Source organism: Hyposmocoma kahamanoa, unplaced genomic scaffold, assembly GCF_003589595.1.
Source record: "Hyposmocoma kahamanoa isolate Upper Pololo Valley unplaced genomic scaffold, ASM358959v1 192, whole genome shotgun sequence".
NCBI classification, from domain to species: domain Eukaryota; kingdom Metazoa; phylum Arthropoda; class Insecta; order Lepidoptera; family Cosmopterigidae; genus Hyposmocoma; species Hyposmocoma kahamanoa.
Genome location: NW_020653719.1, coordinates 8,793,190 through 8,808,748, shown reverse-complemented (window position 1 = coordinate 8,808,748; position 15,559 = coordinate 8,793,190). Strand labels below are relative to the sequence as shown.

At 36.4% G+C, this 15,559-nt stretch overlaps 1 protein-coding gene across 1 annotated transcript in view; it reads right to left on the bottom strand.

Moving 5' to 3' along the window:
* LOC113226562 (alpha-mannosidase 2) overlaps positions 1–15,559 on the bottom strand; it is a 34,942-nt gene that overhangs the window by 9,773 nt on the left and 9,610 nt on the right. The window contains exons 4-13 of the mRNA XM_026459230.1: positions 15,058–15,205; positions 13,102–13,276; positions 8,981–9,282; positions 6,725–6,810; positions 6,030–6,130; positions 5,218–5,395; positions 3,615–3,799; positions 2,204–2,377; positions 1,401–1,665; positions 681–853 (exon numbers count right to left, since the gene is read on the bottom strand). Coding sequence (XP_026315015.1) covers positions 681–853; positions 1,401–1,665; positions 2,204–2,377; positions 3,615–3,799; positions 5,218–5,395; positions 6,030–6,130; positions 6,725–6,810; positions 8,981–9,282; positions 13,102–13,276; positions 15,058–15,205 — 1,787 coding nt within the window. The remainder of the gene's footprint in view (positions 1–680; positions 854–1,400; positions 1,666–2,203; positions 2,378–3,614; positions 3,800–5,217; positions 5,396–6,029; positions 6,131–6,724; positions 6,811–8,980; positions 9,283–13,101; positions 13,277–15,057; positions 15,206–15,559) is intronic.

Sequence of the window (15,559 nt, the reverse complement as noted above, 5' to 3'; positions counted from 1 at the left end):
TATTAATTAATAATAGAAATTAGAATAAACTAAAACTTTGTCTTAATTACGGTAGTTCCCTTGACTTTCTCCCTCTATTTCTTTCACGTGAACTAATGTACGAAAACACTTACGCAGCACGCTCGTATGCCTACGTAAGTACGTACGAGCAAAGACCAACATAGTATTATTTGTCATTTTCAAATTACATTTGAAATCGTCATTTTGATTCAAAGCCTGCTCATTCGTAAGGCAGATTCCCCTGAGAAGAATGAGTAAGAAACTACAGGGTTTGTTTTTTTGTAAATAAACATTTGTACACAGATCACCATTTACAATATTTATTTCAAATATCATAAATCGAGACATCCTGAAAGAGCTGAACAGGTCGCTACCATGGATTTTTTGTCATCCAAGTAAATCTTTAATATAAAGTTGTTAAGTGGCCTCGGTGTGACAACAGATGCTGGTTAGAGTCTTGCTCGAAGGAATTTTTCTTGGTATTGTTCGATTTTGTATCAATAATAAAAATTTTGTTTCACTATAGTTATAAACTCCGTAAATGGCAAATTTTGAAATGAAGATTCCGGTTGATACATTATTATAGAAGCGTATACTTGGACGCAAACAACCAATTGATCAATCGGCTTGATACACTCGTGTAACCGGTCATTATAACATAATATATGATAAAAACTCACTTGTTAATTGCGGAGCTGTCTCTCAACGAGACAGTGTACCCGACGGCAGCCAGCGGGAGCACGCTCACGGGGAACGACAACTGGAACTTGCTAGCAGCGAAGCCAAGTCGTCTTTCACCTGCTACTATGGGTGACACTTGCGCCATTAGCGGGTTTCCTTCTGGATCGTACACCTGTGCGGGTAAAGGACGGATACAGCGGTTATTTTCTATCGCACCCTCCATGGACGATTGGCATAAGTGGAGTTACGCCAAACATGTTTATTGTTAAATTAAATACAGAAAAATACACATACACATCCTCTCCAATTATTGTAACTCTATCTGCAATATTAGTCGCTAGAGTTACAAGAATTGGAGAGGACATGTTTTACATTTTTCTGTATCTAATGGAGCAATAAACGTTTTTGACTTAACTCCACTTATGCCATTCTTCCAACATACAAAGCTAAAATGGCGGAGTAAGCTCAAGTATGTGGAACTCCGAGTACTGTTGGCACATGTGCCACACCCACTAACCACTTGTAGTGTATTTACTTTTATGTTGTACATCTGTTGCTTAGTTAGTAAAGCGGTGGCCCCGGTGTAGCAACAGGCGCTGGTTCCAGTTAGACCGAGGGATTTTTTCTTTGTGTTGTTCGATCGTTGTATCAATAATAAAAGTGACTATCAACATAAAAAAATATAATAAAAAATATGGTCGTTTCATGTTTAAACTCACCTCAACATGTGGCGAACTAACAATTAATGTCAAAATCTCGGTTCTCTTAAAAGCAAGCGCGTTGTAAAGAACAACACGTCTAGATGGAGATACAGCATCCAATGCGATCGTGATCCTCGATGGTATTTCGTCATGTTTCCTCCAGATGTCATCTACGTCGAAGAATATGTCCTTTTGGGTTTGGTCTACGATTTGAGGTTTTTGGAGAAGTAAGTACGAGGCTTGTTGGATTGCAGATTGGGCGTGTTTTATTGCTGTTAACAATCTGAAAATGGGTAATTGTAATATAAAAAAGTGCCTTTTTTAAGGACCATTTGCTTCTAAAAGTAATGTCGGCCTCAGGGTTCAACCCCACCCATCTGCACGCATCAGCACCGTGTCGATTTTACGGTCTGCGCACTTCTCTAGTCCATAAAAAATAAAACACACGCATAGTGCGGTTCGATGTGTAGTGAATTTGAATCATCTTTAGATTTCTATCACCCATTATTCACCCAATTACTGAGCACAAGTTCATTTGTATTGTCAATTTTTTTAAGATCATAGATACATACACTGTACTTAAATAACGTTTATAAAAAATACAAATCGGAGACATATTTTAAATTTTTATCTTCTTTCACAATATATCGATAACAGCAACATAACTATTTAAAATTTTATGAAAACTGGCAACTCTACAAATGCCATTTTACTCCGTCTTCAAAAAAGACAGACTATAACAGGCATGTTAGCAGCAGGCGAATGTAAGATTACTAGAGTATGTATACGTGTGAGTTTTGACCCTTAGTAAATTAACTTACTTCTTAGCATAGTCTTCTCGTACTTCATCCCTGCAGGTACCAGTGATCCCGTCATGATGCTGGAACAGTGATAGCGAGTTCCGCGCCTGCGTCATACGGTCGCGAAGTTGCAATTCCAGTACTTTACTTACAAGGCCTGAAGATATTGCTTGCACCATTACTGAATCCGCTGCCCTAGAAGTTAATTTACTTCTTAAACCGACTTCAAAGAAAAAAGTGAACTTCACTTCCAGATCTTTGAAATTGTAGCATGTTTAAATTCGGCCACACACAGTCGGAATTCCGTTTCGGAATGCCTTTTTAGAATATCGATTCGAGATTCCGTATAATAAATATGCATCACACACGGTCGTTTATTTCAATTCGGTATAACAAGTCTCAGTTGAGACGAGGCATTGAATCCAGACATTCTAGCAGCAAATGTGGAACTTGATGGTTTTGTAATTGCGGTTGCAATAAATAACGAAAAAATGAATAACGCACCCACTCATAGCCCCGCACTAAGGAAACCATAGACAGGCACATAGACAAGAACAAATTACACCAAAAGTCACGAGGAAAACAAATGTTGGCCATACAAATATTTTTCTCAGCGCACGAATCGACCCCGGACGGAGTTTAAGGAGGTATTGTTGTTGCTAAGAAAAGAAAGAACTCGCGTTTACTGGATTCATTCCCTGAACACCTAGAAACTGCAATATCGTCGGTTAAAAGGTAAAACTCATTAAGTGACATTTTGTTCAAAAACTAGATTTTTTCAATTTTGCTTTATTGGGAAGAACATCTATGACAAGAAAAATTCAGTAAGTCTGTGGTGTCCTTCACGTTTTAATACATACCAGTCCTTTAGTGATTTTTCATAATGAAAAAATACAAAATCTTAATTATCTCCCTTTGGCCAATTAGGCTATTAGTGAGTTTTACCTTTTAACCGACGATATAGTCAATTTTATGCAAAAAGACCTAATTTCGATCCAATCCAGAGAAGTTATTTAAATATTATTGGATATCAGATATCGCAAAAATAAATAAGGGGGCTGGAGCTATAAATAATAAATATCTCCACTCGCTTCAGTCCTGTGATGCACATTACAACGCATTCCGAAGGGAATTTATACCTATATTTGCAACTGTGTGATGTGACCCATGTAGCATCTACGGAAAACATGCATTAAGAACGACTTTTCTACATGCGGGATTTCGAATGCACAAGCTACCGTGCGGAATTTCGAAGCGGAGAAAATGTTAACGGATATTCCATAAAAAAATTCTGTGAGTTAAGTCCGTGTTTAGTATAGATTTCTTGCCTTCGAAATTCCAACTGCATGTGGCCTGCCTAAATATTATATTCGAAAATTAATTCTTCGACGTTTTCATTCGATCTAAGTACAAATACGTAATTTCTTTGTACCTGACATACGCAAGTAGGACCCTATCCATGTTTTTATAAAAAGGCCTGGACGTAAAATAGCCACTCCAGTAGTGCTGGTTCCGGTCCGCGTAAGTGAAGAAATCGCCTGAGAGTGTCGGGAAGTCGGACAGTTTCACGTCGTCATGGAGAGCCTTGAAGTAGTCTTGGAGGGTCCCAAACTGGACCTGTAATTAGGAAGTTAGTCACCATTATTAACCATTAATAATAATGTGCCAGACAATCACACCTATTGCCAGATCTGAAACTAGGGAATTCCCAGTATTAGGAGTATCAGAGCAACAGAACTCACTCTGGAGCACTTTTCAGAACAACCAGACTAGAACCAATTTAGAAAAGTTCGCTTCCTAAATTGATCAAGCCGTGGAGCCAGCCACCTAGGTCGTCCAATGGCTAGCTGGTTTTCTTCCGGTTTCTTTTAGTCTCTGATTAATACATTCGTCTGCTTCCGTAAAAGCCCGAACGACTCCGAAGCATGTATTAAACAAAAAATACTGTACCATAGGAAATTAAACTGTAAACCAAATCACGTACATTTTTTTTAACAGACCAACGTTTCTGGTCTTTTACAGGTTCCACGGTCCCGGCTGACTGAGGTAGTAGTCATCAATCAGTCTAATATTAATGCAAACCACCTTATTCAGAACTACAGTTAACAAAAGTAATTATTTTAAATACGTTATTTTTAATTTATCATAGACAATTCCAATTTACCCTACATATGATTTGCAAAATACTTTATTTATTTATTTACTTTTTATTATAATATAAAAATCGTAAACTTCGAAAAAAAAATTCTTTTAAGCGACTGGATTCGAACTAACTTTGCTAGAAGAGCAAACCGTGCCAGACGCTACGTATCCAACACAAGACACACATTTGCGTGCGTACATTGGGCGCTTTCAAATTAGACGCCTATAGAAGCGCTGCAATGGCATTTCAGTAATTTCTAGTTCACTAATTTTAACTGCAAAAAGGCGCGCGCGTGTCACGATAATGGCGCTGCAACTGTGCTTCTAAACATTGCATGAAAATGCAATATTTAGAAGCACCGAATCTTAAATGTTGCATGTGTCTAAATATTGCATGAAAATGTAATAGTTAGAAGCACTGAACGCTAAATATTGCATGCTTTCAAGTATTGCATAAAAATGCGATAGTTAGAAGCACTGAACCCTAAATATTGCATGCTTCTAAATATTGCATGAATATGCAATATTGCATGAAAATGCAACATTCAGAAGCACTGAACCTTTAATGTTGCATGTGTCTAAATATTGCACGAAAATGCGATAGTTAGAAGCACTAAACCCTAAATATTGTATGAAAATGCAATACCCTAAATATTGCATAAAAATGCAATATTTAGAAGCACTGCAGGGTTTCTATAAGCGTGTAATTTGAAGGCGCCCTATGTGTTTGTTACGTACCATGTATTGGGTTTTTCGGGTTTTATCGGCGTAAGCGATTTTGTGTCTGTGTTATCTTTATATTAATAATTATATAAAGCAATCTGGATTTTGAAATAGCGAAGCTCCGGATCACATTTGGCTTTTGCAAAACTTACTATATTCCTAATACTAACCTCAGCGTTGTATTCGACGTTGCTATTGATGTAATCAATGAGCATTTCGTAGTTCAAGTACTGATTGTCCCACTCGTTGGCGCGATCGTAACGGAAGTCGTCGCCGAGTGGTACCATCAACACGTTACTGCGGTATAGTTGCGACTTCTTACGCCACTGATCCAGGATCATGAAAGCCCTGAAAATAGAATTGGTTTCGTAAGAAAAATAAGTACTCTTACAAACATATTAATTACTACAAACGTAGATTTAACGTAACAAAACATAAGTGGACATTTATATTTATGATTGATTTAAACTTTAAAAATTAAAATAAGATCAGCAATAATAACTGTTTTGTAATTTTGATGTTTAAATGTGGAAGTTTGTAACAGGCTTTTACGATACCTCCACTGAACACCACGCCATCTTTATTTTTAGGTCATGTTCTGTTTTTTCTTCTAAACAGACATACTTATTTACTAGAATTATGCTCTCCGAATTTTATGGGAAAAATAAAACAAAAACAAAAAACAAAACTCGAAAACAAAAACAAAACTACGAATTATGTGGGAAAAAAAGAAACAAAAACAAAATAAAAACAGAACAGGTGCAAAAATTAAGTTGGCATAGTGTTCATTGGAGGTATAGTTTTGATGTTATTTTGTTTATATACTATTATCTTATTAATAGCTAGTAAAATAAACAAAAGAACACAAACCACCTGGCAAACTAACGGATGCGGAATGACATACAGTCACTCCGCATCCGTTAGCTTGCCAGCCGGCATCAATACATGGCGAGCCGATGGCCAAAAAAGTTATAACACGTACCTGTCATGAATATTTTTCTCTGTAATCTTAACAGGTGGGACACCCCATGGACAAGTGACGCCATTACCCGGTAGCCTCTTGAAATCAAATTGACAACAGATCTGAAAAAGAAAACAAATTTATTTTATTGTAAGACTTTGTATTTACTGCTACTGAAAAGTGTTTGATTCCATAATATAAATCATTTACACCCAATACCAAGATCTGTGACGGGCATATAGAGAAATTAGTAAGGTCTGTTGAGTCGATCTGTTAGTAAAAGCGGTAGGCCCCGGTTTGGCGAATGGACGCTGGTTCAAATATATTTATCGAAGCAATTTTTCTGTGTTTGTTCAATCTGAGTATCACTAATTAACAACGAAGTGATGAAGTTACCACCACCATCAACCCATTTATACGTTCCACTGCTGGACATGGCCCTATGGCCTAAACTCTCGCCTGAGAGGAGAGCCACGCTGAACAATCTTCGACGCGCAGGTTTCATCACGATGTTTTCCTTCACCGTAAAGCTCATTGTAAACTTCAAATTAAATTTCGCACATAAAATACCGAGAAACCCGGATTTGAACCCAACGGCCTCTGCCTGCGATAGGTGAGTATATGAATACCATACATATATCCGTAGTAAGAACATCATGACATTCAATAAAATAAATATCTACTTACTTATAATATAAAATTTAAATTTTCGATACCTTAGGATCAGGACCACAAGTGTGTGGCACGTCGTAAGAATAGAACGGCATCATGTGCGTGAACATATCGGTGACACCCTTGCCGTCTGTAATTGATTTCAAAAGCATATTCAAATGAACTCTATAAATCGATACCTCCAATGCTCACTACGCTAACTTTATTGTTTGGCCGTTTTCTATTATTTTTGTAAACAGCCATTTTTGTTTACTAATATTATACTCCCCGAATTTTGTGTAAAAAAAAATAAAGAAACAAAAACTAAATACGAGAATAAATAAAAATAAAAATGTTGTGAAAAAACATAAACACACAAAGTATTTTTTTTTTATTCATTTATAAAGCATTGGCTTCAGAGCCATCAGCTTAATGGTAACAAATAATCAAGAAACGCACAACGTAATATACGTAAACTAAAAATTAATTCGTGTAAAAAATGTAACTATTAAAACCCGCCATTTTTTTCACAAAATAAAAACAGAAAAGGTCGAAAAATTAAGTTGGCGTAGTTTTTTTTTATTATGTAGGCAGCAAACAAGCATACGGCCCGCCTGATGGAAGCGTCAAAGGGCCTAAGCTGGCATCCAGGAGCTTCCGTCCAAAGATGGCAGCAGTATTCCATGTGGGGACGGACTTGTGACTATATAAAGTAGCAGTCTCTGCTCCGAAGTGAAATACCGCTTAGCCCTGTTGAGCACACCAAGCTTTTTGGATGCCAGCTTGTTTACGGCTCTCCTCTACGAAAGATCAAGGGGACTTAGCATGGCCAACGTAATAGGTGTCCACCGTGCTGTTATCCGCGTAACAGTGAATGCTGTCAGTAGACAGCATATCATTGATGTGCAGCAAAATCAGCGTTGGGGACAGCATAGAACCTTGCGGGACACCACCGTTAATGTCCAAACCGTCAGAGCAACTACCGTCGACGACGGCGCTTCTGCTGGACAAAAAGCTGTCAACCCATTTGCATAGCCCCTCGGGTAGCCCGTATGATGGTAACTTCGAAAGAAGACTTCGGTGCCAGACCCGGTCAAACGCCTTCGCCGTATCTAGGCCGACAGCCAAAGCCTCACCTTGACGTCATAGTGTTCATTGGACATATCCAAATAGGCCATTATCAAGGTATAAACATAATAGGGACGAGGAATATGCAATACCATATAGTATGAAATATCAACACAATACTGCACAACGTTTTCGAAACGATTTTGTAACATTGCTCTCATGTAACAGTTTATATTTATATCGAGCAATAAGTTCACGATCTCGACAGCCTAAGAGCGTTTTTGCACTACAACCTATTCGTATCATTTCCAAAACCGAGAAATGACGGTCCGCAATATCACAGGGATCATTTTATCTCTAAGTGTACAAGCGATATTTGTATTTTCTCATATTCGAAACGGAATTATTGCACAAACGAAACCCAAAGAGGATCGCGAGTTTTCTAGATTTGTTTAGTCTCGGATTTGGAACGAATATGGATGGATGGATGGATGGATGGATGCAGTGCGCAAAAACGCTAACGGTTTGCACTGTGAGCGCGAATGAGGAGATTCCCAATTGGGAAATGAAGTTTTGTAAATTATAATAATACATAGATACAATAATAATAATAATATATTTAGAAGGAAAGGTACAAGATATTGTGATGATTTATAGCATTAAAAAATAAAATCAAAAATTTATGGTTGTATAGACAGTCGTGAGTCCATCATAACCGATTCTAAGCTCAAGACCTGTATTTTTTTTTATAATAACAAGTGACGGGACGGACAAGTCGTGCGCCTGATAGTAAGCTACACGCCTGTCCACAGCAGTTGCAGTGCCACTCAGAGCTTTAAATCGCAAAGATCTTAGGGGCACTGCCACTGCGCCCGTCACCCTGAGACATAAATTAACAAGTCGTCAATTGGTTCTGGTCCGTTGCACTTGTGCTCCTAGTACAGGCAATTCCCTAGTTCTAGTGACAAGGGGTACAAGTAAAAAAAATCCAACTTTACAAGCTTAATATGATATTAATAAACGTAAAGTGTTTTTCGCGTTTCCTTGTACACTTGGCTATTTTACTTGTACCCATTTTCACTAGGAGACCAAGTAATTGGTGTGATTGTTTAGCAAATGTTAATCAAAAGTTTTTACTTTCAATTATATGATCTTTTTTTCATTGCGTTCTAATAATCATCCCTTGTGAAAATTACAAAAAATATAACAATTATAATGGTCGTTGAAAAAAAAAAACAAAGACATAGCCTTACCCCATAGCTGTCTCCATTTGAACTCCAACTGCCTATTCAACGCTAACTCCTTCTTCACTATGTAATGCACTCGTTGAATAACAGAGTTCTCAAACCCGGCCAATTTGAGTAGATAAGGCTGGGCGCTTGAATAACCAAAAGGGTCAATGGACCAGGCATTTTTGGGTATATAATTGAATTTGTCGAGTAACCACTGGTGTCCGGTCGATAATTGTTGTATGATAGCCATCCAATGGGAACTGGCCTCATCATTCATTACCCATCCACCAGTCACTATTTCCAAGTTGCCGGAGTTTAAAAGGCTGTAAAGAAAGGAAATAAATACACTTTCACCCAAATTTAAATTTTAAAACACAGCACAATTTACATTACTGCGGAAAGGAATCGAAGCGAATTTTTGTAACGAAATTGTACATAGCATTATGTACTTTATGTTAATTGTTTAACATTCACATCAGGTATGATACGGTAGCTACGGGTATTCCGACACTGCGTGAGAATTCTCTGAAAGACGCACGACCTGATCATTGGCTCTTATCTAAATAAATATTAGACATCACATACGTAGCTCTGATGCAAAATTAACTAAATAAAGCATTTGTATTATGGAAATCGGAAAAAAAGAATGATTAATTTTTATGGACAACTCACACTTGACCAAATAATTGACTATGCCATTATATTTTTATTAAATTATAAGATTAAAGGAAGAAACTTAATATTACCTCTCAATAGGTCAATTAAAGTTTCTCTACGAATGTCATATTAATGTATGAGAGCGTTTAATGTTAAAATTTTGGATATTTCTAGTATTATTCTTAAAAAGTTAAGTTGATGTCGATTTACTTATTTTTAACATATTTTATATATCAGTTTAAAGTTTTATGATATCTTTTATGTGTATGGAATTATCGCCTGGGCACACTTAACGATTACACCCTGTATACAGAACTCACTGAAGTTCGTGAGAGGCAAAAGTAGGTGGGTTTTATCGCGTATTCGACAACTAAAAGCCAAATTTGAACATGACACGGTCAAAACATTATTTGAATACGACATTTCCCCTTTCGGCTAATCGTCTGCGCTCTGCATCGTTGGTCAAAACCAAGGCCGCAGATGATTACCCGGAAGATATAAGATTTAAATCGTATGTGAAAATGATAAATCATTTTCACATCGAATTTATAAATTAATATTGCTATTTTATTACATATTGTTTAAAATCCTGACGCAAACAGGTTGTTTACATCATAAAATTGAATGACTTTGGTATTCTGTTCCGGGTGAATAGTCTCATATTTGTTCTTTTCAGCTGAGGGAACTATAATTCATTTAGCAATGTCTTGTGGTTTTTCGATTTAAAACATTGCTATTGTTTAAGTCCATGTTTATGTCCCAGATGAATATATTGTCAAAGAGGCTGAATAATTACATAAATACACATGTGTCATGATTGGTAGATTTTAAATTCGTAGTAGATTTTGCGTGATATTAAAGCCATGTGATTGGTCGATTTCTAGCAAAGCGTAAAGGATTTTGTGCTCCCTGCCGAAAACTAACTGGAAGCAGTTCGCCGTTCGAAATACCTCCTAATAAGGCGCAATATCATTTATTACTATTAAATAACCAATATAAGAATATTTCTATTTTCCAAACCTCAATATTTAATAACATTAATTCCTCTAAACCACTTAAAAAATGTAAATAAATAATATTGTGGATACTACGCACACATCGAAAGCAAATATAGTTTTATAAACCAAATTAGAACTGTCATATTAATCTCTTTTAATTATAGCCAACGCTATAATTTTTAGAACTCCAATGAACACTATGCTAACTTAATTTTTTATTTACTAAAGTTACGCTCCCCGAATTTTAGGATAAAAAAATAAAGAAACAAAAAAACATAATTCTAAAAAAAATAATTTTGTGAAAAAAGAATAGAAACAATAAGCGCGTTCCGAATCCAAGAAATGACGGTCCGAAATGTTACAGGGATCTTTTTATCTCTAAATGTACAAGCGATATTCGTAGTGGGTCGAAGTGGGTGGTGGGTCGAAGTGGGCCTGAGTTTCCTAGATTTGCATAGCCTCGGATTCGGAACGAATAAAAGTCAGATGCAGTATGCAAATGCGCTAAAACAAAATAAAAGCAAAGATGACTAAAAAATTAAGTTTGCATAGTGTTCATTGGAGGTATCGAGAAGTCTATTAGTCAAGGTCATCATCAACCCACTATATGTCTCACTGCTAGGCATTGTTCTCTTTTAAGAACAGGGTTTAAGCCACAGTCCGCCGTGCCGGCCTAACGTGAAAGAACCTTCTTCGACATGCAGATTTCATCACGATGTTTTCATTCGTCATTCGAAAGAAGTATTACTACTAAACATCGAGTATATAACGAAAAATAGAAAAGAAATAAACTAGTACAGCGCCAACAACTGACGTGTGTGTACGTCTCCGTATATTTCAAAAATATTCTATATTTATTATAATAAAGATAATATCTCTAACTATGGGGTGCTGTTCCATTCGGTGGTGTGGCGAAAAACAGCAAAACATCTAATTACAAAACAAACGGAATCAAATTTCGTCGGTAATTAAATATTAAATGTGTAATTTTGCAATTTTCGTCCATTATAGCAAAGCTCAAGTTAACTGGTCGCACTAGGGAAGCCCTGTGTCGCGGGTGCCATGGACACTCACATAGACAACCATAAATTACACTCAAACTCACGAGATAAATAAATGTATGTCATACAAATATTTTTCCCGGCCCGGGAATCGAACCTGGCACCACTGCGTGCAGCATGGTAACCGTTCGGCCACAGAGGCAGTTTTAAGTCGTAGGTATATGCTTTCACAGGAATTGGAACCTTTCAATTGAGAATTGAAAATTGTCCACAAGAAGTTGCCCTCTGCTCGAGACGCGGTCAGTCAACCCATTAGAATACCATGGCAACATAGTGATTGTATTAATGGTTTTTATGCGAATGGTACTCCACTACAATACGCAATTCCGAGCTCTCGCTAATTATCACTCTACTTAAAAGTCTATACAACGTCAAATGGCTTAGGGTAATTCCGCACAACAGTGAAGTGTTGAATGAATCACTTCGGAAAAAATATATAGTAAAATCGAGGATATACAGTGCTTACTATACGTTGTGAAATCACGATTCCCTAAAAATGTTCACGAAAGAAAAAAAAAACACAAACTGACCTCGAAATTTGACAAGAAAACCGCTGTATTCGTTCAATAGGTACTTTACATATACCAATGATTTTTTTTTAATATTAACTGCACGAAATAGAACACCTATACTATATGATATACATTTTTCAAATGGCTTTAATTTCGATTGTAAAAATAATAAATTCTGAAATAAAGCCAGTGGCCCTGCCGCTCGACCCAAGCAAAACGAATCATATTAGTACGGAAAAAATTTTATCGACTCGTAATCAAAATTAAAAAAAAAACCCTTAAATTACTTATACAAATTATTATGAAAAAGTCTCAATAGATTTTTTTACGGAAACTAAGACAAACGAACAGACGAGCCACTTCACGGGAAGTGGTCATCGTCACCGCAATCACAGTCACTGCAACAGAAGAGTCTTTGAGAGCCCTCTTAACTCGGTTTTTGGAAAACCCGTGTCATAACACAAAGGAAAATGCTTCAGGAGGCTTAATAAATAAAAAACTTACGAAAAAAGGCACAACTTTGCGTACTTTATACAGCAGTTGTGCCTTTTTTCGTTCCGAGGGTAGAATATATTTGTTACTTCGCGTTTCATTCGGCTCCATAGGACCAAAAACTTGTTAGGTCCTTCAATAAAATTTCCAATTTTTCACTCTTGTTTTATGGATCTTCAATAACAGTGGCCTGTACATAAAAGGATTTTTTACTTTCTTGTTGGAATCCAGTAGAATCCTACTATTTTATCAGTACGGTGTCTCCAAAATCGTACCAGCCTATTCAATGCGCCGCGGGCGCTCCCGACAAATCAGAGCCCGTGAATTATCTCGCGAGATTCAATCTACCTCGATCGCTTACCCTGACTGACAAGTCGCGTCTCGGCCGGCCGTAACAGTAAAAATATTCTCCAATTAATTACCTTTTAAAAGCTGCCTTGTCTTGATCAGTGGCGTCCATTGTCCACCAGAGCGCGAGGTAACTAATCTCACACCAGATAAATTTCCTACCGGGCTTTTCAGCTAACTTCTCCACCATGTTGGTAAATATTGCCCTCGTTTGAGTTTTGTAGTAGTTTTCGAAAGTTTTTATCCAGCCTGTGATTGAATTAATAGTTTTAAAATAAGACAGAATATAAAATTTTTAAATATTAAAATTAAAAAATTATACCAAATAAAGATTAGATCAATAAAAATGGAAGAAAATTAATTTGCTACTCCGCAGACCCAGTGCAGGTTACATCGCGCACAATAGCTGCGCTTGTGTTGAAAAATTTTTCACGCCGTTATTTTCTGAAAGTTATTTTGCACGATTTAAACTTCACTGGGCTCGTGGAATAACAAATTAATTTACTTCCATTTTTATTAACATGGACTTCCGCAAAGTAAGTCCTAAATCTATTAATTTATTTAAAGAGAAGATCGCTAAAAAGGCAATGGCAGTGTGTTTTCCGTCGGTAAAGAAACAACACCACCTACCCTTTACGTCAACGTTCCAGTGGCCGTAATACTGCAAATGTTGAATGAATGATAAAAATATTCTTTATTTCACATAGAACAATAATACAAGTACCACAAAATAATCTTAAGTACAACAAGCGGCCTTTACAATTTACATCAAAAGTATAGTAATTGAAAAGTCATATTACAAAATTTAATACTTGATGATGAAGATGTATGGAAAGACATGAGTCTAGATTCCACACAAATATGATTCAAAGTGTATTCCATAGCATTTAAGTTTATTTGAAAAGAACAATCCCTAGAATTTTTAGCTCGTTCTTCTCGGGGAAGTCAGCAAAGTGAACGAGCAGTAGCTTAAAAAAATATGTTTTGGAAGTGAACAATTTTTATCAATAGAATAAATGATTATTTGACGTTGACTTTATTGCGAAATAGCAATAAATTTTGAATAAAAAACATCAAACAAAATGTTGGTGGATTCTAAAGTGTTACAACTCATTGATTGTCCGAACAAAAACACAATACGCCATTGTTGCTCGTTTAAATTACCTAGTGAATGCCATGAAATACCTATTAACTGCCAAACTTTGTTCTCCGCGGTGGTACAACCTAGAGCTATTAATTACTATGGGCGGAGGCTAAATAAATATGTAGTATTTCGTATACATAATATGAGGTTTAAAAAAGTCCAAAACGTAGTAAATTATATACAAGTTAAATTAAATAAGGCGCTACAGAAAGAAATTCAGCTTTACAAAATGTTCGAAAAATTATTTTATTGTTGCAAGTATAAACTTGCATTTGTTATTATAAATTATAAATATTATTGTTGTTTTGGTTAATAAGCAAGCCTGATCTACATGAGAAATACCTTCTCACTGCTAGGTACCTAGTAAATTATTAGAGCCTATGCACACGGCGTATTTTATACACGCCGACGACGTGCGGTTCACGAGCGCGTCTGCGGCGCGTATACGCGCAGATGAAGAGCGTTTACGGTGCCTATAAAATACGCCGTATGCATATTCGGCACCACTCTTTAAGTGGATCTATAATAGTGAATGAGCGTCGCCAACAAACTGTCTCCAATTTAGTGGGAGATAATCTTCTGTAAAATGTTTATTGAAAAAAAATCTTATAGCCAACACGTCAGCCATGGGTGGCAATTACACATTGTCATTTTTAAATACTGTTCTCTAAGGCATATTATTCTATAATAATAATAATAATAATAATAATATTTCTTTTCTAAAAATTTTTGATTTACAACATAAATATACAACAACTTTATTACAATACAAGATAAGATCCCCGACTCTCAAAGTAGCGTAACCTGTGACATGAGAGCCAGTGTTCTATACCTGTCTCGTTCTAACAACTTCTTATTGCAAAAAGAAAGAGGGAATAAGAATTACCTGGATCGTTATGTGAATGAGGTACGATGAACACTTTAAGTTTATTCTTAGAGTTCCATTGCTGCTCGTTGTATTCGACATTCCAACCTTGTTTCCACACACCCCCGTCTTTGTCGTCAAAGGACATCCTGTCGTACAATGATAGCATCTAAAAGAGACAATAGATATGTAGGCAAGCAACAACAATATAGTCCTTTTGCTCACCGACTGCCGTTTTTGCTCTATTGTTCTATTTACATCGCCGCGGAACGGGACTAAGCGAATTCTTGTAACATAAATTAACTTTATATCAATTATGTAACGTTTAAATTAGATACGCGCCAAAAAACAAGTTTTCAAAAACATTAATCTGTAAGTACTGCATTTGATAAAGGTTATTTCAATGTACCACGGAATCCTGTGACCAATACCTTCATTTTTATGTAATTAATTATAGTGCAACTTATTAGGTACAACTAAAACAATGTGACAACTCTGCGCTTCGAACGAAGCGCGAAGTGTA